This window comes from Plecotus auritus (genome assembly GCF_963455305.1).
Source record: "Plecotus auritus genome assembly, chromosome: 3".
Classification (NCBI taxonomy): Eukaryota; Metazoa; Chordata; class Mammalia; order Chiroptera; family Vespertilionidae; genus Plecotus; species Plecotus auritus.
This window is the reverse complement of record NC_137772.1, coordinates 172297308-172321165: the sequence shown is the minus strand read 5'-3', so window position 1 is coordinate 172321165 and position 23858 is coordinate 172297308. Positions and strand designations below refer to the sequence as shown.

General features: G+C 40.0%; 1 protein-coding gene across 1 annotated transcript in view; it reads right to left on the bottom strand.

The window, feature by feature from the left end:
* TESPA1 (thymocyte expressed, positive selection associated 1) overlaps positions 1-23858 on the bottom strand; it is a 44136-nt gene that overhangs the window by 980 nt on the left and 19298 nt on the right. Inside the window, exons 4-10 of the mRNA XM_080661157.1 lie at positions 17628-17677; positions 17209-17262; positions 16438-16474; positions 16087-16185; positions 13850-14058; positions 11568-12376; positions 10395-10491 (exon numbers count right to left, since the gene is read on the bottom strand). Of these exons, the coding sequence (XP_080517283.1) occupies positions 10395-10491; positions 11568-12376; positions 13850-14058; positions 16087-16185; positions 16438-16474; positions 17209-17262; positions 17628-17677 (1355 nt within the window). The remainder of the gene's footprint in view (positions 1-10394; positions 10492-11567; positions 12377-13849; positions 14059-16086; positions 16186-16437; positions 16475-17208; positions 17263-17627; positions 17678-23858) is intronic.

Here is a 23858-nt window from a genome sequence, read left to right as displayed (position 1 = left end):
CTCTCGCAATCTAGTACCGCTGGCTCCTAACCGCTCACCTGCCTGCCTGCCTAATCTCCCCTAACCACTCTGCCTGATGACCTGCTCACCCCCAACTTCCCCCCCCCCGATGGCCTGCTTGCCCCCAACTGGCCACCCTGCTGGCCTGCTCACCCCCAACTGGCCCCCCTGCTGGCCTGATCACCCCCAATTGCCCTCCCCTCCTGGCCTGATTGCCCCTAACTGCCTCTGCCTCGGCCCCACCACCATGGCTTTGTCTGGAAGGACGTCCAGAAGGTCTCCCAGTCTAATTAGCATATTACCCTTTTATTAGTATAGTTATTGCTGAGCATTGCTGTAGAAACTTACAAAACTCTGTTGCCAACCCATGTTCTGCACCTTGAGCTGAGCCTCAACATTATTCACCTATTAAACTGTTAATACATGTTTCTATTCATAAATATTTCTCATCCTTTCTCCATAAATCTTTACTATCTTCCTGAAATTCTCTGCATCACACTTTCAGTGATGACCCTACAGGCAAAAGAGAGAAACCAATAGGCAGAACTTTCCGGGCTTCTTCCCCAAATGACCAATGTAACTGTATTCACACCTGTCCTTTTTTCTTTCCTCTAATCTCAAAGTTCTGCACCTCTAGTTCATGATTAACCGACTCCCCACCCCAAAGTGCTTTGGCTCTCAACTCAATCTAATTCTCCAGTGACCTCGGGTTATCATTCTCCCTTCCCTCCTGAACCCTAGTCTCTCCCACTCTATTGATTCTTCCCCTTCAGCAAATATACGTATTTAAACCTTCCCCATCCTAAAACAAAACAAAACAAAACAAAAAACCAAAAGCAAAAAACACTTGTTAGAGTCTCTTGATCCCTTTACCTACCTTATTTACATAATTTCCTATTCACTTTCATTAATATTTTCAAGCCCTGTCACATAAATAAAAAATCTTATACAGGTTCCTAATCATTATTTAGTTGCATTCTCATTCCTAATGGATATTTTATGGCATCTGAGGACCACACCCTCCCTCTTGAAGCCAACTTCCTTTGGTTTCTATTTGAAACCTTCTTTTTCCAATCAATATGTCCACTCCTTTATGAACATCTTTTGTTCAATCAAGCCCTAAATGTTAATGTTCTTAAGGGTTTCTTTTTCATTTCAACTCTTGACTCTGCTTTCCCTATTATTTTCATGCCTTCACCTATTATAAGTAAGCAATGAATTCCAAAAAACTCTCCTCAAATTCAAATATCCAGCTGCCTTGGATCTGCCCTGACATTTTGAACTTTGCCACCATTGGTATTTCAGAGGTACTGCAACTCATCACATCCAAATCTGAACTCATCAAATTGGTCTAAACTTCAGAATAGGCAAACAAGGTTACCAGATGTTCTTTTGGTACAGGGTTAGTCTTGAGAGTCTATTTACAGGGCTATTTTCTATTCTGTAGGAGCAGAGGTTACCTTGAAAATTTATGTTGAGTAAAGATTAAGTAATTTATTTCTAATGTGATCAGTATTGCCTGAGATTAGAGTTTGTGGCGTTGCTGGATATTATTCAGTTTTGTAGCTAACTGGCCGATCTATTTGGTTGTCTGTATATAACTAGATTCTCAAGTACTCTCTGGACCAGTTCAAGTATATCATTTTGACCCTTATTAATTAATAAATAAAATCTTTGAACATGTTTATCTTATATTTGCATGAGAGTCATTATTTTACTTTTTGAAAATTAGACTTTAAAATATTTGCCTTCCAACTTGTTACTTGTACTGTATTCTGTTCTTAATAAAAGGACATTAATAGTCACTTAGTCACCCAAGGAAAACACCTGGAAATTTCTCTGTTTCTTTTCCTCACATCCCATCTCCTAGGTTTAGCCAAGGTATATATTAAAAATCCCACTTTTCTTCCCCTCCTCTCCCATACCCAGTACTCTCACCTTATTTCTGGTCATCATATTTCTCCTCAGTCTTCTGTGGTAAATTCTTGAATGATTTCCCTTCCTCCACTGGCTCCCTATTCTGCCCATTTCTCATATCTCTGTTAGATCTTTCTAAAATAGAAATCTAATCATATAATTCCTTGTAGAACTTTTAAGTGGTTCTCTAGACTGAATAAAAATATTTAAAATAACATAGAAGACTTAGTTTCACAATCTGCTTTCTATTAATCTTTCCTAGTCTTAATTTTTATCTTCTCCCATATAATCCATTTCTCCCACTAGGCACAGGTATAGTTTCTGAAGATGTGATTTTCCATTCCTGTCTGCCTTTGCACATCTTACCTCTCTAACTGGGATGTCAATGTCCTGCTTCTTCTTCTACTTCCTCCCTCTACCTTTACTCATCGGTCCAGATTCACCTGGAAATGTCATCCTCTGGGAAGTTTGCTTTTCTATGTCCCCATGTCATCCAATGAAGTTAAATCAAAGTAATTTTTTATTTTCCTGCCATGTCTTTCATGAAACTATGAGCTACAAGTAGCTTGTGAGTGTTCCTGCTTAATCTGTATAATACTCTTCTTGTCAGTGAATTTATAAGAACACAAGCAAAACCAATGGTGGCAAAGCTCAAAGGGACAGGGCAGATCCAAGCACAGGAAGTGAGGTTTGTTCTGACCCACAACCACAATCCAAACTCCTGTGTACTCAGGGCTGTGTACCTTCATGAAAAGAGCGTTGATTTGGGAGTCAGGAGACCTGAATTCTAGTACTGATTCTGATTTGAATTCTGGTACTGATTCTGATATTAACAAAGTTACATGACCTTACTAAGTCATTTTCTTCTCAAATAGTCTCTGTAATTCTAAGACTTACATGAGATAATATCTCCGAAAGTGCTATATATTCACTAGAATGTACTTTCTACCTCAAGGGCTGCGTAAGATGGCATGGATGGAGCCGGGGCCTCTGCTCTGCACACCTCCAGGAGTAATGCTTACATTGCAGTCTATGTGAACATTGACCTGAAGTTGCGTGGCTCGACAGCCCTGGATGTAGCCTTGGTAAACCATTGAAACATTTGAAATGAATGACTCAGAAAATGAGCATTATGCAATGCAGAGGCAGCATCCTTCTGCCTTCCACAGCTCTAAAGAAGAATGGGGCCATACAGATAAAGGGAAAGCCAAGGAAGAGAAAAGAAGATGCACAGAGGTGAAATGGCAAATACATATAAAAAATAAACTTAATTTTCCCTGTTGTGAAAGAGGCTTCTTCTCCTCCCATATTTGTTCTTAAAGTGTGTTTCTTTAGAAAATTTGTAAACTCTGTCTTTTTGAAATGTCTGTAAATCTTTTTAAAAGGCTAACTAAATCTCTTGTCACCTTTACAAGCCAGAAATATCTTTCCCAAAGGAAGCCATTGCTTTGAAATGTAATCATCAAGGACCATAGCACCCTTACCTTCCAGTCTTCATGGGAGGGTAGGAGTCTAATTTAGGAGCTTGGTTACAACTCACAAAACTATCTCCTACCATAAAGATAGGAGAACTTTTATTATCCCTAAAAGGCAATTAGCTAACACAGTTGGCCACCCCGGTTACCAGGTGAATGCCAGATGAACTATGTATGACAGATAGTGCTGTTGAGTCCTCTGATTTGAGCACTAGTTACTGTTTATTTTGACATATGTGTAATGGGTTGTATTTGTTTGGCTATTTGACAGATTAGATTTCTTTCTGTCTTTACAACCTCATTTGTGGATTGCCTGTGATGCATGCACATCATATTCTGGTTTAATGTTTATTTAAAAATAAAACTGTTTTCTTTCTCTTATACCTTTTGGAGAGGTTTTCTGGGGTGGAAGAAGATTTTGTCTTTAATTATATTTCCCCAATGGGGACAAAACAATCTTGGTAAGAATTATAATTGAGCCTGAAAAATAATTGTCACATTCTCACAATGTCCTCTCTCCCTCCCCTCTCCCTTTTCCCATCTCTCCTTGTACTTCATATCTAGTAGTTCCTCTTCAGAATTTATTTTGGCATAAAAAGAACTGTCCAGTGTCATCATCTATAAAGTGGAAACAATAAAAAACATACATCATAGGATTAAACAATTTGATTCTCATAAAGTGATAAGGATAGTAGTGTTTGACATATAGTGATACACACACACACACACACACACACACACACACACATATCACTATATGTCAAACACTACTAGTAGCCCTGTGCACGAATCCGTGCACCAGTAGCTCGCCAGTAGCTTGCTGCCACCCTCCAGTAGCTCTCTGCCTGATGCCCTGCCCTCCTGTAGCTCCCCCACTCCCCTCCCCCCTCATAGCTTGCTGCCCTGCTCCCTCCTGTAGCTCTTCACTGCTGCCCTCCTGTAATACTTCGCCCACTGCTCTGCCCTCCTGTAGCTCCCTTTGCCCCCGCCCCCGACCCCCCAGAGCTTGCTGTCCTGCCCCCTCCTATAGCTCTCCGCCACCTGCTTGTAGCCCGTGATCTGGTCGTTACGTGGTCAGTCGTTATGCTTCACGGCATAATGACCATTTGCATATTACATCTTTATTATGTAGGATATATATAATACACACACACACACACACACACACAAACACACACACACACACGTTACTGTTAATTATTATCATACGGAAAAGCCTTACACCAAAGAGCAAGTCTGTAGTTACCTGGCCCACATAGGTTCCACCAAGTACACACAGATAGCACTTAGAATAACCCCCTATAGGATTATGTCACACTAGTTATTCTTTATCCTATGCTCTGTACCAGCCCTCTCCCAAAACCCTTCCTGGCTTTTCTCTCACTGCCACTAGAAGAGTTGACCATAAAATGAAACCTCCCATCTCCATACATGATCACTTCACAAATAGAATATCTGTTGGCCTGTGCTACCTCAAATCTGGTAAAAGAAACAAACAATGAAAATTTAAAAACCTCCTTTTATAAATGTGGTCAAGGTCAAATGGTTTAAATTTCAGCAATAGGGCACCAATATAAGGGCTGTGAATTGGAAAATTTTGAGCATGGTGCAAATAATGGGGGCCATCCTTTTCTAGGAAGTTGGAGGAAGAGTAAGACTTCTTCTCTGGTAAAGACTAACTCATAGAGTGGGAGGGAAGAAAACTGATAGCTGGGGACCAGATCCTTTTTTAACAGAAAAGGTGCCTTTGTACTAAGTACAGAAAGGCACTTTTGTAGATTAAATAGAAGAAAAAAAGGAATTCTATCTTAGAAATGAAGAAACCTTGAGATTTTGGGTGGTAAGCTCTATAGAGCTGGATTTGAACCATTATTTGCCTCTTTAAGTGAGTGTCTTTGTGCAATGAGGACTACAGATTGGACACAGTGGCTGGTTGGGTGCTGCTACCACTTCCTACTCATGCTCACGCCCCTCCCATGCCTGATAATCAGTAGTAGATTAACTTCTGGGACTTGATACAGAGATCCTGGGAGATAATTCATCTCTTTGAAATAATTACAGATTCTGGAAGAGGCAGAGTGGGGTTGTTTTTCAGTAGATCCAGGACTGTGCCACCTATCTCTGCCTATGATGGTGATAAGTGAATTTCCCCCTTCCATATTTCTCACACAGTCTTTAATGTGGGCAGTACTGAGCTGTTTTCATGGCTATCTTCCCCTTCCTATGATCTCTTAAGGGATGATTGAGGGAGATACTTCATAGCTTTGTGAAAAGACGATTAAGAAAATTCACAGAGAATTGGAAAGATTTAAGAACCACTGTGATCCCCATCTCAGCCAAAGACTGTGTCAGTGAAGGGATTTCTCATTCTTCTAGAGAGGCATAAAAGGAAAATCTACAAAATCACTTCCTTGTTTATCTGAGAGACTAAGTGCATTTAATGTCTAAAGTTACACTGTTTTATTGAATTTGATAAGCCATAATTTGTAAGATTTATAATTATTTTATATTCCACTAAGGAGGCAAAAAAATTAGACAATTAAATTGGCTGACAGTGGCAATTATTAAGATCCATTCCACTTGAGAGATTAAAATGTGGAAAAGGTACATCTTAGAATAAGTGAAATACAGCATTTCTAACTGAAATCTCTCCTGCTGTAATGAAATTGCATCACCATGGCAGATAATGGAATCTAGTAACTTATTTGAAATGTGTAACTCCTAGAAATACTTCCTCTCTGGCATAACTATATAGATCCTGCACGTGGCCTGCTTTGCTGAACATCTTGGTATTTTCTTGTGCAAGGCTGACATCTGCTGGATAAATGGCACTTGAGCCAAGCTCTGAACAGTAGTCCCCTCCTATTTGCGGTTTCAGTTACCCATGGTTAATAGTGGCCTGAAAATATTAAATGAAAAATCCCAGAAATAAACAGTTCAGAAATTTTAAATTCTACACTATTCTGAATAGTGTGATGAAATCTCTCACTGTCCTGCTCCATCCCACTCGGGACACGAAACATCCCTTTGTTCAAAGTCTCCACACTTTAAACGTTCCCTGCCCGTTAGTCACTTAGTAACCATCTCAGTTATCACATTAGCTGTCAGGGTATCACAGGGCTTGTCTTCAAGCCATTCTTATTTTACTTAATAATGCCACATTCCCATAACTTTTTTAAATTTAATAAATTTTTATTGTTCAGATTATTACAATTGTCCCTCTTTTTCCCCCCATAGCTCCCCTCCACCTGGTTTCCATCCTACCCTCTGCCCTTTCCTCCCCCCCGCTACTGTCCTCATCCATAGGTGTATGCTTTTTGTCCAGTCTCTTCCCGCACCCCCCACACCACTTTCTCCCCTAGAATTGTCAGTTCACTCCCTTTCTATGCCCCTGATTCTATTATATTCACCAGTTTATTCTGTTCATCAGATTTTTTTATTCACTTGATTTTTAGATTCACTTGTTGATAGACATGTATTTGTTGTTCATATTTTTATCTTTACCTTTTTCTTCTTCTTCCTCTTCTTAAAGATTACCTTTCAGCATTTCATATAATACTGGTTTGGTGTGATGAACTCCTTTAGCTTTTTTTTTTTTTTTTTAATCTGTGAAGCTCTTTATCTGACCTTCAATTCTGAATGATAGCTTTGCTGGATAGAGTAATCTTGGTTGTAGGTTCTTGCTATTCATCACTTTGAATATTTCTTGCCACTCCCATCTGGCCTGCATAGTTTCTGTTGAGAAATCAGCTGACAATCATATGGGTGCTCCCTTGTAGGTAACTAACTGTTTTTCCCTTGCTGCTTTTAATATTCTCTCTTTGTCTTTTGCTCTTGGCATTTTAATTATGATGTGGTGTGGTCCTCTTCGGATTCCTTTTGTTTGATTTTTTTTTGCGCTTCCTGGACTTGTAAGTCTATTTCTTTCACCAGGTGGGGGAAGTTTTCAGTCATTATTTCTTCAAATAGATTTTCAGTATCTTGCTCTCTCTCTTCTTCTGGCACCCCCATGATTTGGTTGTCCCAGAGGCTCCTTACACTATCTTCAAATTTTTGGATTCTTTTTTCTTTTTGCTTTTCTGGCTGAATGTTTTTTGCTTCTTTGTATTTCAAATCTTTGACTTGATTCTTGCGTTCCTCTAGTCTGCTGTTAGGTCTCTATATAATATTTTTTATTTCAGTCAGTGTATGTTTAATTTCTAGTTGGTTTTTTTTCATATCCTCGAGGGTCTTGCTAAATTTATCGGCCTTTTCTAGGAAATTCTTGAAAAACCTTATAACCGTGGTTTTGAACTCTATATCCAGTCATTTGCTTTTCTCCATTTTTTTCATTTGTGATCTGTTTCTTTGTCTCTGCATTTTCGTTGCTTCCCTGAGTTGGTAGAGTAACTTTGTGTGCTTGGTGTTCTATAGGGCCCAGTGGCTCAGCCTCCCCAGTTACCTGAGGTGGACACTCTTGGTGCACTCCTTTGTGGACTGTGTGCTCAGCCTTGTTGTAGTTAAGCCTTGATTGTTGTTGGTATCACTGGGAGGAATTGACCTCCAGGCCAATTGGCTGTGGGGATCAGCTGTGTCTATGCTGGGAGAACTTCTGTGCTGGAGACACTCTTATGAGACAAGACTTGCAAAATTGCAAAAGCCTCTGTGTTCAGTTTGGATGGGGCGGAGTTTCAGGGTGGAGCAGACAGCCTTGGTTTCCTGTCAGCCTTGCCCTATGAGGTCCCTGGGTCTCAGAGTCCCTCAGTAATTGCTGCAAGCACCTCTGAGAGAAAGCCGCCCTCAAGTTTCGCCTGCTGCCAGACAGTCCAGTTTCTCCCTTAATAAGTCAGGGTTCCCAGAAACTTGCCCGGAACTGGAGTTCAGTGCAGTTGGGAGCCTCTGTCTCCCTCCCACTTTAGAAAGCCAGCCGTTCACTCAGCTGCCCGTGCATTCAGCAGTCAGTCCTCCGGACCTCTGCCTTCTGCAGCTCCCAAGTCTCAGTGTGCTTTCTCTTTTCCTGACAGTCCAGATTCCCTCCGAATGAGTCTGGTTTCCCAGGGTCTCACCCGGGACTGGAGTTCAGTGCAGTTGGGAGCTTCCGTCTCCCTCCCGCTTTAGAAAGCCAGCCGCGCACTCAGCCACTTATATACACAGTCACCCGTCCCCTCTGTGTGCGAGTCTTCATACCTCAGCCTTTTGCAGCTCCTCTGAGTCTCAATGTGCTTTCCTCTTTTCTTCTAGTTGTAGAATTTCCACTCAGCCAGCTTTCCTGTGGTTATGGATGGTGTCCGTTTTGTCTTTTAGTTGTAGTTTTGATATTGTGGTACGAGGCAGCAGTTTAGGTGTTTACCTATGCCGCCATCTTGGTTTCTCCCCATAACTTTTATTACAGTCTATTGTTGCAATTGTTCCATTTTATTATTAGTTGTTGTTAATCTCTTACTGTGCCTAATTTATTAATTAAACTTTATTATAGGTATATATTATCAGAAAAACATAGTACATATAGCATTCAGTACTATCTGTGGTTTCAGGCATCCACTGGGGGTCTTGGAACATATCCCTCATGGATAAGGGGGATTAATGTGTGTGTGTGTGTGTGTGTGTGTGTGTGTGTGTGTGTGTGTGTGTTATTCTCCTATTTCATAGACCAAAACTAAACTGATTTCTGCAAGAACTAATATGAGGTATGTCATTTGACTCCAGGTCCTAATTTTTTTCAACTGTATATAACATATTGCTGCCTTCTGATATTTACCTCTTTTGTGAGTCACTAATCTGTGTACCTAGAGATGAAGGTAATGGGTAAGAGAGAAAGAAGAGCCATTAGGGCTCCAAGCCACAGATTATTAGAATTAAAAAAGAATTGTAGAGATCTTTGTGATTATGTACTAATAACACTGAAATTTTGGAGTTTTAACAAAAAAAGGTATTGTGCTAGGAAGTGCAGTAAATAGTTCTAAGATATGCACAATGAAGGAAACTCTAAGCCCGATGAATCTTTATTCATTTACTTAATTCAAGAAAGGTTTCAATTCTTACTATCTTGGAATAGTCATTATCCCCGATGCCATCTTCTCTGTGGTCCTGAGATACAGGTCATAAAAACTACAGGAGATTAAGTTTCACTTAGTTTAAATAGTAAATCTTTTGCCCAAATGCTCAAATGTATAGGGGATGCGTCTGAAAGAGTTAACATTCAAAACTCACATCACGAGGAAAGATGTTTTAGCGGCAATAACAACGTATGTGAGATTCGACATCAGATCCTTGTTGCAGAAAGGAACTCAGAGCCTAAAAGAACAAAGCTGTGAGATACACTGAGGAGTCTTCCCTAAGTCCAATGATGTGGGCTGATTAAGAAGGAGTAGGTGCTGGCACGTAAATCTCCATGATCCTTCCTCACTTGTTACAAAACTTCTACAATGCTTTTCAAACTCCGATGTGTAAAAGAATCACTGAGGATCTTGATATAATGGTGATTCATCAGGTAGGGGCCGGGATTCTAAATTTCTAACAAAATTCCAAGTGACGTTAATGCTGCTGGCCTGCAGACTACATTTTTAATATTAAGGTTATATAGGATTTCTCCCAGAACAGCAGTTCTCAGACTGCGATTGCCGGACCAGCAGCATCAGCATTACCTGGGAACTTGTTAGAAATTCATATTTTCAGGCCCTGTCTAGACCTATTTAATCAGAAACTCTGGGAATTGGGGCCCAGCCATCTGTATTTTAACAAATCCTCTGGGTGATTCTAATGCCAATGTCTGAGAAGCATGGATCTAGAGAAGTATTTATCTACCCATAATAGAATTGCCCTAGGAGCTTAAAAACAAAATATCAGCCACTGGTTTCCATGCCATCCCCATAAAATCAGGATTTCAGGATGTGGGACTCTTCATTGTAAATATTAAAAAAAATATTTCCATGGGATTATGATATACAGCCAGGTTGGAGAATGAGAGAGAGAGAGAGAGAGAGAGAGAGAGAGAGAGAGAGAGAGAGAGAGAGAGAGACTTACTTCTTGAGTCTTTGCCAACAAAGGGATGGTAGAGGTGAGTGGGTGTGCGTCTGCTGGTCCAGTGTGTCTCCTCATCGTCCTCACTGTTGCTTTGCATCTGTAACCAAGATCCCAGCAGAACTAGTCAGAGCCACTGGTGGGGAAAGGTGCAGGATGTGAGGCAGTTGTAGGGGAAGGAGGCTGAGTGTGCGTGAGAGACTTGGTCCCTTCTCCTTTGGCAGAGCCTGGTAGTGAGAAGGCAGGAGCTGAGGTTGCGCTCTACATTCAGTGAGAGGTGACATACATGCAAATTATATTTTGAGTCATCACAGCTTCTCGTAACAAAGACTTGAGAGTTTTTCCAAGAAATCCTTGTATTTGGTGGCACAACTATAGACCTAGGCAAGATGAGTCCTGAGTTTTTGAGAGTCCATGGAGTAAAGAGTTGGCGGACCTAGAAGATGTGCTCATCTGGATCCTACACTATCCCTTCTAGACCATACATCAGTTACCCAGAATCTCAAATATACTGTTCAAATGGCCCAAGCCTGCTTCAGTGAACTGCACTGGTTTTGCTTGGTATCTGTCCTCTCAAGAGCCATTTTCTCTATGAGTATACATACTCCTGAGCCTGAGGGATGGCTATTAGTGGGGATAGGGGGTATGAGGCATTTGGATTTGTAGGCTGGGATGTTCACACACTTGTGTATGAAATCCCTGATGGTTCAGGACAGATCTAGGCACGGGGGCTGGAGAGTGACTCTGCCCACACTGTCATGTGCTAGTATAGAAGTCCTAAGAGTCTGAGAATTCTAGATTTGAACCTGGACTTCCAGGTCTTTATGGTTACATATTTGTAAAGTTAGAAGAGAAAATATGTTATTTAATAGTGTTTAGCTTAGTGTATAACTGACCTCTGCTCTTGTGTGGATCCCACAGGAGTGCTTGATGAGAAACTTCAGGAAGCACAGATTAGATGAGGAATGAGAAAAGCAGTTCTGGAGACCTGAATACTCGTAAGAAACTGGGCCTATTTCTTTTGCTCCTCTATGTTAACTCAGTCCTAAAGGTTTCGGAGTGTAATTCGAGAATGGGTATATTTGATAAGGACAGGGAGCCTGGATTTCATTTACCTAAGGACAAGAATTCAGAGCCTTTCTCTGCGAGGCTCTTCCTCATCTCCAATCTACTCACCTCCTCCAAGTCAAAAGTGTCCTGCCGCTGGTGGGTTAGAGATCGGCGCAGTTCCGGTCTCCCTTGGCTCTGCTTCCATTTCTGTTGGATGACGGACAGATCCAATGAGTTAGCCTTCCTGACAGTGGGATTCTTCTGAAACAGGCTCTTTCTTGCTCTGCTCCTCCTTTTCCAGAAAGTCTCATCCTTGACCAAGTGGACTTCTTTATTGGTGGCCTGTAGACCCCACAACTCTCTCTTTACCTGTGCAGGGTCTGTGCTCCACTGTAGATTTGCTCTGGGCAGAGAATGTGTGCCACAGGGTATCTTGGGGTTAGAATGCAGAGTCTGCAATGGTTTGCACACTGTGGACATCCCCTGCTGTGTTTCCTCTTTGGGGCAGAGGATACATGAACAAGAAGAAGTAGGCAGCATTGTACCCCTGATTGGGGGCACAGGACCTTCCTGTGAGCCTGGTCCAAACTCAGGGTCTTGCTGAAGAATTAGCTTCTCTCCTCTCACTCTGTCCATCACTTCCCACACCACTTGGTCCAAACTGTTCCTTTTGGAGGTATTGTGGGGTGGTGATAACTGAACACGGGGACATGTATATAGGCACATTTTGGAGATGGCTTTCCGGAGGCGATCTCTGGGCGAGTGAGGTTCAGGTTCTGGGGCCAGAATCTTGATGGATGGCACATCAGTTGGGTTGCAATTCCAGAACATGTGGGATGGTGTGAACTTTTGGACAGGTGTCTTAGACACATAGGAGTAGAGACAGAAGAAGGCATCAGCAGTGACAGCCAGTGTTTGCACCTGCTTAAATCTGCCTGGGTACAAGGATTGAAAACAGTGAGTCTGGGAGGCTATCAGCAAATTATTTCTTGAATTTCTCCCTTCAATAGCCTTCCTAAACTTAAAATCCAGAAAGAAGGTATCAATTTCCCCACTAGCATTTCCCCTATTTAGATTTTTGACACTCAGATTCCCCTTTCTTGACTTTCTTGATTTTTCTTTAATTTTCATTGAATTTATTGGGATGACATTGGTTAATAAAATTACAAAGGTTTTAAATATACAATTCTATAATACATCATCTGTATATTGTATTATGTGTTCACCACCCAAAGTCAAGTGTCCTTCTACTTTCCTGATTTCTTGACTTCCCACACCAAGTAACTATTTTACTTTAGTCCAGAAATTAATTCTATATGGTATGAGAAACATTTCTATATCTTGAGTTAGTATATCTTTCTGTTGTCAGTATTTTCTACACAATGACCTCTAGCACTATGTTTGCTTTAGAAACAAAAAATAATGTTACAAAATCAACATTATTATTATTTTTTTTAGTAACAAAACTTTAGGGTTATAGAAGGCAACAAGTTTGAAGGATAGCAATGACTAAGCAATGAACTGGAGTAGAGAAATTTAGATGAACTCTATCATTTCTATTAGGCCTTTGCTTCTCAAAGTGTGGCCAGTAGTCCAGAAGTCATCATTGCTTGATAACTTGTTATAAATACATACAGAATCTGACTGCGTCCCATACATTTTAACAATATCCTCTGGTAATTCATGTGCACATCCATGTTTGAAAAGTGCTGTGATAAACCATAAAGCCATTAAATTGTAACCTTCCTGAAGGCAAGAGTCATGTTCCTCTTGTCTAGCTATTGCTATTCCAGAATTTAACACATAATTATGTACCTGGTACATACAACAAATTCAATAAACTATCCTCAAAAGAGTGTGACGAAGAATCCTCTAAGGTGTGAAAATACTCCCACTCGAAATTCTTGTTTCAGTCACTCAGGAATCTAGTTTTACTAAACTTCTAAGTTGAATCTGATACAAAGAATCTGAAACAACACTGTCAGAAATACCATCTTGTTTTTGGTGTAGCAGAATATAATTTGAAATATACTCTATCATATAGAATTAAATAGAATCTTTTATACCTCATCATGGTAGAAAAGCCCTCTCATACCTTTCCTTAGTATGAATTCAGTACTAGTATAACTTAAATTATTGTTTTCCTAGATGTGGTCTAAGGATTGCATAAGAATCATCTGTGTGCTTGTTTAAAATAAATATCCCCGAGCCATTCTTTCTCTGGAGGAAAAACCTATGAGAAGAAGATGTCAATGTTATCCATCTTCACTGAAGACAATATAAGGGGAAATAGACACAAGAGACAAAGGATCAAATGAAGCTAATCGAGAGAAAGTAGGATTTGGATCCATTGATCCCTGTCTGGAGGTTCAGGAAAAAGCAGAGCATGGATCTGTGGGAACACTTACTGGCCAGCATGAGGCATGGGTCCTCCATCTCAATCCTCTGCACCTGGGCCTTCAGGAAGAGCTGGAAATCAATGCCTCTGGCCTGGGAGGGGTTGGTGAAAAATCGGGCAGGGATCCGAGAAGTGTCTTTGTGGTCCTCCTGACCAAAGCCCAGACTGAAGAGGACATCTTCTGCGTCTTCTTGCACCTTGTCCAGAATCTCAGAGATGCTGAAAAAAGGGAATTTGGGTAAGTAGGGGCAATTTCGAGGCACAGGGTAATCCAAGTATCTTTGACTTTGAGAAAAACTTTTACTTCTCTGAACGTAAATTTTCTGTCTGAAACATGGGAATTATAATACAGCTCTGGTTTAAAAATTGCATGAAATTCTATCATAGGACTTTGAATAACTGATTACAGGTGAATGAAAATTTACTATGAGAGGATTTGAACAATCTAGGTAAGTACAGATACAAAGAAATCTGTGGTTGTGTTATTAACCAGTCAGTTCCCACTTGCACCTACGTACTATGACATTGCTGGCTTTTGCCAAGTGCTTTGCAACTTGCCACCCAGTTTACCCTTAGCGGTTGTGTGGGACAATTAGAGAATGTGTGTAAGGAACATAATACTAATTTTATTCTCACTCTGAGGGTAAAAAATTTTCAATATGATAGGTCCTCACTGAATGCCATCGATAGGTTCTGTGACTTTAAGCAAAACAACATATAGAGAAATCAAATTTACCATAGGCTAATTGTTAAAAACAACTGTTAAGTTCCTATGTCATCTCATCAATGTTGTAACAAAACAGCATTGAACAAAACAACTTTATTTGAGGACCCACTGTGTAGGTATGTTCAAAACCTGATTTTGAAAGGTAGACCCCTTTGTAGCTCCATTTTCAGTACAGAAGCCCTGCATTACAGAAGATCAAGTATTCTCTCTTCATGACACCAACATGTATCTGTATTCAAATCTGTGTTCCACCAGGTTGGGTGACACAGAGCTCAATAACTATGCATCCCAAACAACAATGGGGGTGGGAGGGCTGTGGATTATTTGAGACTTTGAATAAACATTTTCAATCTCTTCAGAAAAGATGTGGGCTTTTTGATCCAAATAGATAGCATCTTGTTTAATTAACAGCTGGATAATTGGGATCCCTGGCTCTACTATTATGTTTGTTACCTAAGTGCTGATTTTATTTCTATGGTCCCAAGTTTCTTTATCTGAATTGTGGGCCTAAGTCTGAGTATTGGTTCTTAACCAAGGCTGCATATTAGAATCACTTTCAGGGGGCTTTAAAATATGAAGATGTCTGAGTCTTATCTCAAGAGATGCTGATTTAATTGAATTGGAGTGTGGCCAGGGCTAGGGCTCTGTAAGAACAAGTCACTAAACATAGTTATATGGTTAATAAGTCTCAGAACCAGGTCTCAAATTCACACTTTGACTGGAGCCTGGCCGGTATGGCTCAGTGGTTGAGCATTACCCATGAACCAGGAGGTCATGGTTTGATTCCCAGTCAGAGCACATGCCTGGGTTTAGGCTCAATCCCCAGTTAGGGGGTATGCAGGAGGCAGCTGACCCATAATTCTCTCTCATCATTGATGTTTTTATCTCTTCCTCTTCCTCTCTCTCTCTGAAATCAATTTTAAAAAACATAAAACAAAACAAAAAAAAATCTTTGACTTGAAATTCCCACTTTTAATTATTCCTCACTAGTTTTCATCACTTTCCATGATGTTCTAAAGGTATTTTGCATGTTATTTTGTTCACTCTATTGGATTGCTGAATTATGGGGGCAAGCTCTTTGTCTTCTTCATCTTTTAAAATGTCATACAGTCATTGTCTGGCTTGCATTAGGGGATATAAATCTGCCTGAATGAATCATTATTTTATTGCTTCATTCAATCAATGAATCTGTCAGTTAAGCAATACATTTATTGATTATTTATTGAACGCTTAGTAATACTAAGCCCAGGAACTGTGATGGTACCAGTATTACACCTCCTGTGGTATGAAGTTCAATGGAAAGACACCTGTTATTTCACACATAGCATCCAACTCTGAGCAGTAGATTCCTCTGCATTCCTCACTATTCTTGAAGCAAATATGGTCAAACTTCTCAAGTATTTGACTGCATAAAAGCTCCAGAAAGATATGCCAGAAAAAATGGGCAATGGTTCTCAGTTCCATTCTTTTCTGCTTCTTGTTTTCCCCATCCTTCTACCCCTGTCAAACTTGGTACCTACCTTGAACTAGTCTTGTTGGTCCCACCAGTCATGCTGCTGGAAGCCAAACTGCAGCCAAGATCTAGTAGCTGGCAGGGCCGGACTGTCTCCAGAAAATTCCTGCAGGGATCAGAGATGACGTCATACTAATCTTGTAAGCAGTTTGTACTCTGGCTGCAAGACACCCCTGCTGGGCATAGTCACTCCCTGCTGGGTACCTTTGAACCATGTACTGTGAAAATTCAGTCTATGACTTCATTCCTGATTTGGGAAATTTCACTCTATTGTAAATTTTTAGCTCTCCTTTTAAAAAAAATTTTTTGACTATGACACTTACCCCAATTCAGTAGCTCCGGCTGACCTTATACATACCTGGAGAAGAGTTTGCCATTAGCGGCCATCAGTGTGGCTGGGCAAGGAACAGAAAGGCAAAGAGAAAGTTAGAAGGAAAAATAAAAATCACTGAATCTGCTCCTCTGAATTTAAAACTTAGTCCCCTTCTGTTCATCTCTGCCACTACCCCATGAATTCCACTCTTACGGGTTTATCTAAAGACTATTAAACACAGGCCTGGAAGGTGGACTAATATGGCAGAGAAATATTGGCCCTGAGCCTCTGAACTATGACTGGTTTCTAGACGAGAGTTCCTCTGTCCCAAGAAACATAGAGTCATTCAGCTCTCCAGGCTAGACTTTCTATGACACCGTATGAGTCTCTTCAGATCCCTGGAGACAGTAGTAGGTTGCTATACCTCCATCTTTTATTCAAGCCCTTATCTTCCTGCAATGCAGTCTCTCTCACACCCAGTACTGAGGCAGCATTGGGTTTCCTACACAGAGAACCATTTCAAAGATGTCTGGGCAGCCAATGTTATCATGATTTTATATGTTGTCTTTCCAGGGTCCAAAGGAAGCTCCAATGGTGGACCAATAGACATCCTAATAGGTTGGTGCAGAAGTATTTTTGGGCATATGATGCTTTTTGAGTTTCACATTAGATGCTATTGAGATTGTTCTTTCCCTATGGATAAGATGCTAGGAATGGGCTGCTTCGTTCTGCAGTTATTCCCTTCCATCCTATCCTTAATTAATCCAATGTATAGACTCTTATTCAATCTCAACCTCAGAGAGCTGTGCTACGTACCCTCTGCTCCAAGGGTCAAGTCATCTTCAAAGCTGGTTCCCTGGCTGGGGCACCCTGTCAAATAATAAGGCAAAGGTCACAGAAAATCAGGCTTAGACACCCCCACACCTACCCCCCCACACAGTCACATCAGACATCTACATGTTTGCAAAATTACCCCAAGCTGTACATACATATGCTACCTCAAAAATGACATTCATATTTTGACTCAGAAAGAATCACATAGACTTCATCTATAATTAACCTGTCCCCTACATCACATAGTCACATACACAATTCTCTGCCAAATAGTAAGTGCACCAAATTGCAATTATACACATTGCTATTATTAAACATTACACTCAGACACATAAAAACATACAGCCATATCACTATCCAGGTAGAAGAACAATAGAAGAAAGAACAGAGTCTTTGCTCACCATTGTAGATTGACTGTCCGGCTTCCTCAAAAAACCCTTCTTCAGAGTAGCTAAAAACCAAAAATAATTTTATAGGTTAAAATAACTACATTTTGCATTCAGATATGTGCCACAGATTCACATAATTTTCCGATCAGAGTCAGTAGAATTTAAATTGATTTTATGTTGAAGAAAACAAGACAGAGTGGTTATTTGACAAATTCATGGAGGTGGTCAGGAGAAGCTGGAACTGCAGTGCTGCCACTGTATTGACCACATTGTCCAACGTTAGCTTAGCAACAATTCTCCAGGTAAGTTCCTAGGTAAGGAATATAGAGGCAAAACTGGATAAATACATTTATAGAAGCAGGGATTTGGATGCATAATTTCCACATCACAAAGCAAATATAGATATTTAAAAAAAAACTTTTAGGAGGTCATCTTATCTACCCACACCCCCATTTCTTCTCTCTGAGTCATATTCTTGCAGAATATTATGTCTTTCAGGAAGCAGCAGAAACCGCCTCTTGGTTAGAGATTATATTTTTACATTTTGAGATCTGAGCTTATCAAACATTTACCATCTGCAAAAGAAAAACAGATGGAAATCAGCATAAATGTTAGTGAGAAACAACTCAATTTTATAAACAAGGAAGAAATTCTCTGTCTAAAACAGGTGAGTGAAGTAGCCTGTGAAAAAAACTTTGAACTGGTACCAGAGTACCTGGATTCCAGTCCTGGCTCCTTGCTACTGTTATGTTTTCAAACATTACACAGAGGATTGGATGCCTAGATATTATTATTTTCTAAGCCCACTTCAAGCACTGATGTGTTGTGAGTTTTATAGAGTTTGCTTTCCTGGGATTTTTAAAATGGAAGTTGCACATGATGCTTTGAATGTAATCTCATATGGAGGCTGGAGCAGAGAAGGCCTGCTAAAGTGAGTTATCAGGAAAATGGACTAGAGTGCATCTGTTCCATTGGAGTGGTCTTAGCTGAGGCTTCTCCTTGATCAGTTTTCAGCGATCCAAAGAAATCTAAAGCTATTGAAGCATCACTTCATGAAATGCTTAATAATGGCAATGGGTATACTAATTGAACATCTGTAGATTAGTTGTGTTTAAAATTTTATAAAATAAATCATTATGTATATTTATAGACTTCTTTTACTGGTACTTGGTTTTCAATAGTGAAAAAAATCAACCCTGTTTTCCAAATTCTGTTTTTTTATATGTTCCTATGAAAAAAACAGTTCATTCAGATATGATATGGAATGTGAAATGACATACCAAAGCTAATTGAGAATAGGTACCCCTAATACTATAACTTGAACTACAAATATATACTTTTCTTTCTAATATGTAAAATTATACATAAACTATTATTTTATTACACATATAACATTATATATATAATATATAATATATAATATATTTGTTATTGTTAATCCTCATCCGAAGATATTTTTTCCACTGATTTTTTTTTTAGAGAGAGTGAAAGGGAGGAGGACAGACACAGAGAGAAAAACATTGATGTGAGAGAGACACATTGATTGGTTGCCTCACACATGCTCTCCGACCAGGGCTGGGGATCCAGCCTGTAATTGAGGTACATTCCCTTGACAGGAATCAAGTCCATGACCCTTCAATCCATGGGCCAACACTCTAACCACTAAGTAACACTGGCTAGGGCTACATAAATATATTTTAATATAATATTAAAATATGTTGTATATATAATATTACAAATATTAGTATAAATAAATATTTACAATTACTACTAAAACACTATGATAAGTAGTATAGGAGGTTCCAAAATGGTGGCAGATTAAGTGGAAGCTATACTGACACTTTCCCAGGACCAAATTGCAATTATACACATTGCTATTATTAAAAATTTCATGAAGTGATGCTCCAATAGCCTGAGATTTCTTTGGATCGCTGGAATTTCCAGAACCAAACTGGAATTATAACTAAAATACAGAAAAACCATTCTGAATAATCAACTGGAGACTAGCTGGAGAGAACCCAGATAACCAAGGATGGGAAGTGGAGACCACATATAGACTGGTAGGAAGTGTGGAGGTGCAAGAGGGCTGGCCAGGCTCCCACAGACAGCAGCTGAAGTTCCAGAGGGATAGCTCAGCTGTGGGGTGTTCTCACGGAGATCTCTGGAGTCTGAACTCCAAGGTGGGTTCCCCAGCCCAGTGCACCAGAACTGAGAAAGGTACCCACATAACATCTGGTTGTGAAAAGGAGAGGGGTTGCTATCTGCCAGCCAGAGACAGCTGGAAATGCAGGCACACTATTAAAGGGCCAATGCACAAAATTTCGTGTGTAGCCACTCATCTTGGGCTCTGGCAGAGGGAGGGCAGAGTGAACTAGAACTGTGTGAGGAGAATCCAGGGCTGGGGGCTCTGGGATTAGAGCTCAGAAGGCAGCCACCCCAGCTTTCTGGGCTGTGTCATTCCACCATATTGCAGAGGACATATTTCTCAGACTAAGCTTTACCAGTCAGGAAGCTTTTGGAGCAATTGACCTGTCATGTTGGAAAACCTTTCACCCCACCCTGTGGAGTCTATGCCTGGCTGTGTTCTATAGCCTGAGGCACATTAAAACTGAAAAACAAACAAACAAACAAAAAAAACCAGACTGCAGGAAGAGGCAGTCTGGAGGCTTTGAGTCTTTGCCTGACCTCTTTCTGGATCTGGGGCTAGGAAAGGCAGACCTTGGTGCACATCATTCCAAGGTACCCAGCCCTAGCAAAAGGAGCCACAAGCTGTGGATTGCTGATAGCTCCAAACAGTACTCAGGGCCAGTCACAGTGTCTGACATTGCCCTGCACTAGAGGCCAGTTACAAACAGTGTCTGGCCTCTGACAAGAACACAAATAGGCTCAGTTCTGCAAGTCATAAACAGTGTCTGGCCTCTAGCAAGAAGAACTCAAACAGTCCCAGTCATAAACAGTGTCTGATATTGTCCTACACTAAAGTCTCAGAGTCATAGCAGATCTGCCTAATACATAGACACAACAGGCAGCAAAAATGGGGAGACAAAAAACAAACTCCAAGTGAAAGAACAAGAGAATTCTCCAGAAGAAGAGCTAAATGAAATGGAGATAAGAAATTTATCAGATATAGAGTTCAAAATAATGATTATAAGGATGCTCAACAGCATGAGAAAAAACATAGAAACTATGAAAAAATGACCAGTCAGGAATAAAGAATGACATAGCACTAATAAAGTGCACATTGGATGGACTACACAGATTAGGAGAAGCCGAGGATTGTATCAGTGAATTAGAAGACAGGATAGAAAATATCATTCAATCAGAGAACCAAAAAGAAAAAGCAATTAAAAAACAGAGGGAGGATAGCTTAATGGAACTGTGGGACAATATGAAACATAATAATATTTGCATCATAGGAGTGCCAGAAGGTGAAGAAAGTAAGCGAGGATTAGAGAACCTGTTTGAAGGAATAATGACAGAAAACTCCCCTAACCTGCTGAAGTAAAAAAATCACACAAGTTCAGGAAGCACAGAGAGTCCCAAGCAAGAAGAACAAGCAGGCTCACCACCTGACACATCATAATTAAAATGCAAAAAGTTAAAGACAAAGAGAGAATCTTAAAGGCAGCAAGAGAAAAGCAATTTGTTACCTACAAAGGAGCTCCAATAGGGCTGTCAGATGATTTCTCATCAGAGACTCTATAGGCCAGAACGAAATGGCTCGAAGTATTCAAGGTAATGGAAAGCAAGGATCTAAAACCAAGATAATAATATCCAACAAGGCTATCATTCAAAATAGGTGGAGAAATAAGGAGCTTCGCAGACAAAAAGAGGCTAAAGGAGTTTATCACCACCAAACCAGCATTGCAAGAATTGCTAAAGGGATTGCTGTAATAATAAGAAGAAATAGAGAGAGGGAGAAACATAGGTATAAAGATAACCAATATAGTCAAGTACTAGAATACTGAAATTTACTATTGCATTGAATGTTTGTGCTGTAGCTACACAGTAATGCAGCTATTAAAACCAACTATTATTATAACTACAATAAAAACACACTACTGTTGCACTTTTGGGCATATGCATATTCAGTGGAAAAGAAATACCTGAATATGTTCACCAGAAGAAATGATTTTCATAATAACTCACAAATGAAAGACACAAATCTCTAATTATTATAAAATAGGTAAATTGTAGGATAAAGAAACAATTTAATTCTATATAACAATAAAAAGTATGACCTATTGCTGCTTGCAAAACATGGATGAACATCACAAACATAATGCTGAACAAAGGAAACACACATAAAACAGTACATGTTATATGATTCTATGTATATAAAGTTAAAAAACTGCAAAACTTATCTATGATGCCATAGTCAGGCTACTAGTACCTTGGAAGTAGGGTATGAGTGGAAGAGGACTGAAAGGAGCTTCTGGAGTGCTGGTAATGTCTCGCTGCAGGTTTTATGGGTGTATTCCCTTTGAGAAAATTCCTTGAACTATCTATTTAATACTTGTTTATTTTTCAGTAAATAGTTTATACTTCAGTATAATGTATATCATTATTTTAAAAGCTTTATTGAGGTATAATTAATATACAAAGAACTGCACATATTTAATGTATACAATGTGATGAGTTTGGACATATGCAAACACCTGTGATACCATCACCAATCAAGGTAGCAGACATATCCCAGGCTCTCAGCTTCCTTCTTTCCCTTTGTGTTTTTTTTTTAAGTAAGAACACAACATGAGATCTACTCTCCTAATAAATTTTGAAGTGCGCAATACCATATTGTTAACTATTAGCACTTTGTTGTATAGTGGATATCTAGATTTACTTATCTAGCATAACTGAAATGTATAGCCATTGAATTGTATTACAATTTACATTAGAAAAAGAAATGCTACTAATATATATGCTACACTTCAATAAGATTTACATTAAAAATACCACTGATAAAATTTCTAGTCTGTCCAAAGGAAAATTTGCTATTATTCATTAGATACAAGTGTTAGTTGGGTGTTCACCCTATATTTCTCTTTTCTAGTTATACCCTGGCAGACATGTCCATATTCTTTATAGGAGGACTAGCCCAGGATGACAGTAGGCTTTTCTTTTCATTTCTTATTCTTTATTGATTAAAGTATTACATATGTCTCCCTTTCCCCCCATCGCCGCCCCCCCTCCAAGCACATGTCCTCACCCCCCTTGTGTCTGTGTCCATTGGTTGTGCTTATATGCATGCATATAAGTGCCGGGGTTCTTTTCCCAGCCTTACAAAGGGTTCAGCATTCTGGAGAAAGGGGCTGCGCATAGATTATTAAAGAGTCCCGAGACAAAAGATAGTCTTGAAATGCATTGGGGGTCAGAGGATCTTCAGCTAAAGGAACTGAAAGACTCACCCTTGTCTAAGGACCCCATGGTATTTATTTAACACAATTTGTCCTAAGGCAAGGTTGAGATAATACACTTCAAAGGGTAAGGTTTCAAAGGGTATACAGAAGCATTGTCAGTTTGGGGAATAGCCTACAGATGTTCAGGTGTTTGGCCAACAGGAGGCAATAAAATTCCCTGAGCTGTCTGGCAGCAAACTATTATACTATTCAGGTTTGGGGGACATGCCGTTTAGCTGTTTCCAACAGGTAAACTACATATGTGGCTCAGCCATTGTTGAGTCCACCAAGCTTCACCAACCTTTTGATGAAACTCTTGTAATTATTACATGCTGGAATTGGTTTCCAGTAATAAGCCCTTTGGTTGATCTCTACCCCCTCCCCCCATCTTCTCCTGCCTTCCCTTTGAGGTTTGACAGTCTGTTCCAGCCGTGGGCAAACTACGGCCCGCGGGCCGGATCCGGCTGTTCTATCCGGTTCTCTTGCTCTCCCCTCTGCTCCTTTACTTTGAATTTATATTAGTTCACACAAACACTCCATCCATGCTTTTGTTCTGGCCCTCCGGTCCAGTTTAAGAACCCATTGTGGCCCTCGAGTCAAAAAGTTTGCCCACCCCTGGTTCAATGCTTCTCTGTCTCTGGATCTGACAGTAGGTTTTTCTATGTGTACGTGAAATCTACCACAGACATATGGATGTGGGCCTGGATTTATTGGTGCCTTCTCTCTGAGCATGTTAATTTGAAACATCATATTCATTACCTAAATCCCAGCCCTTTCATGGATTATTGCTTAAGACATAATACCAATGATTGGGGACTAGATCCATAACTGCATCTCTCTCTCC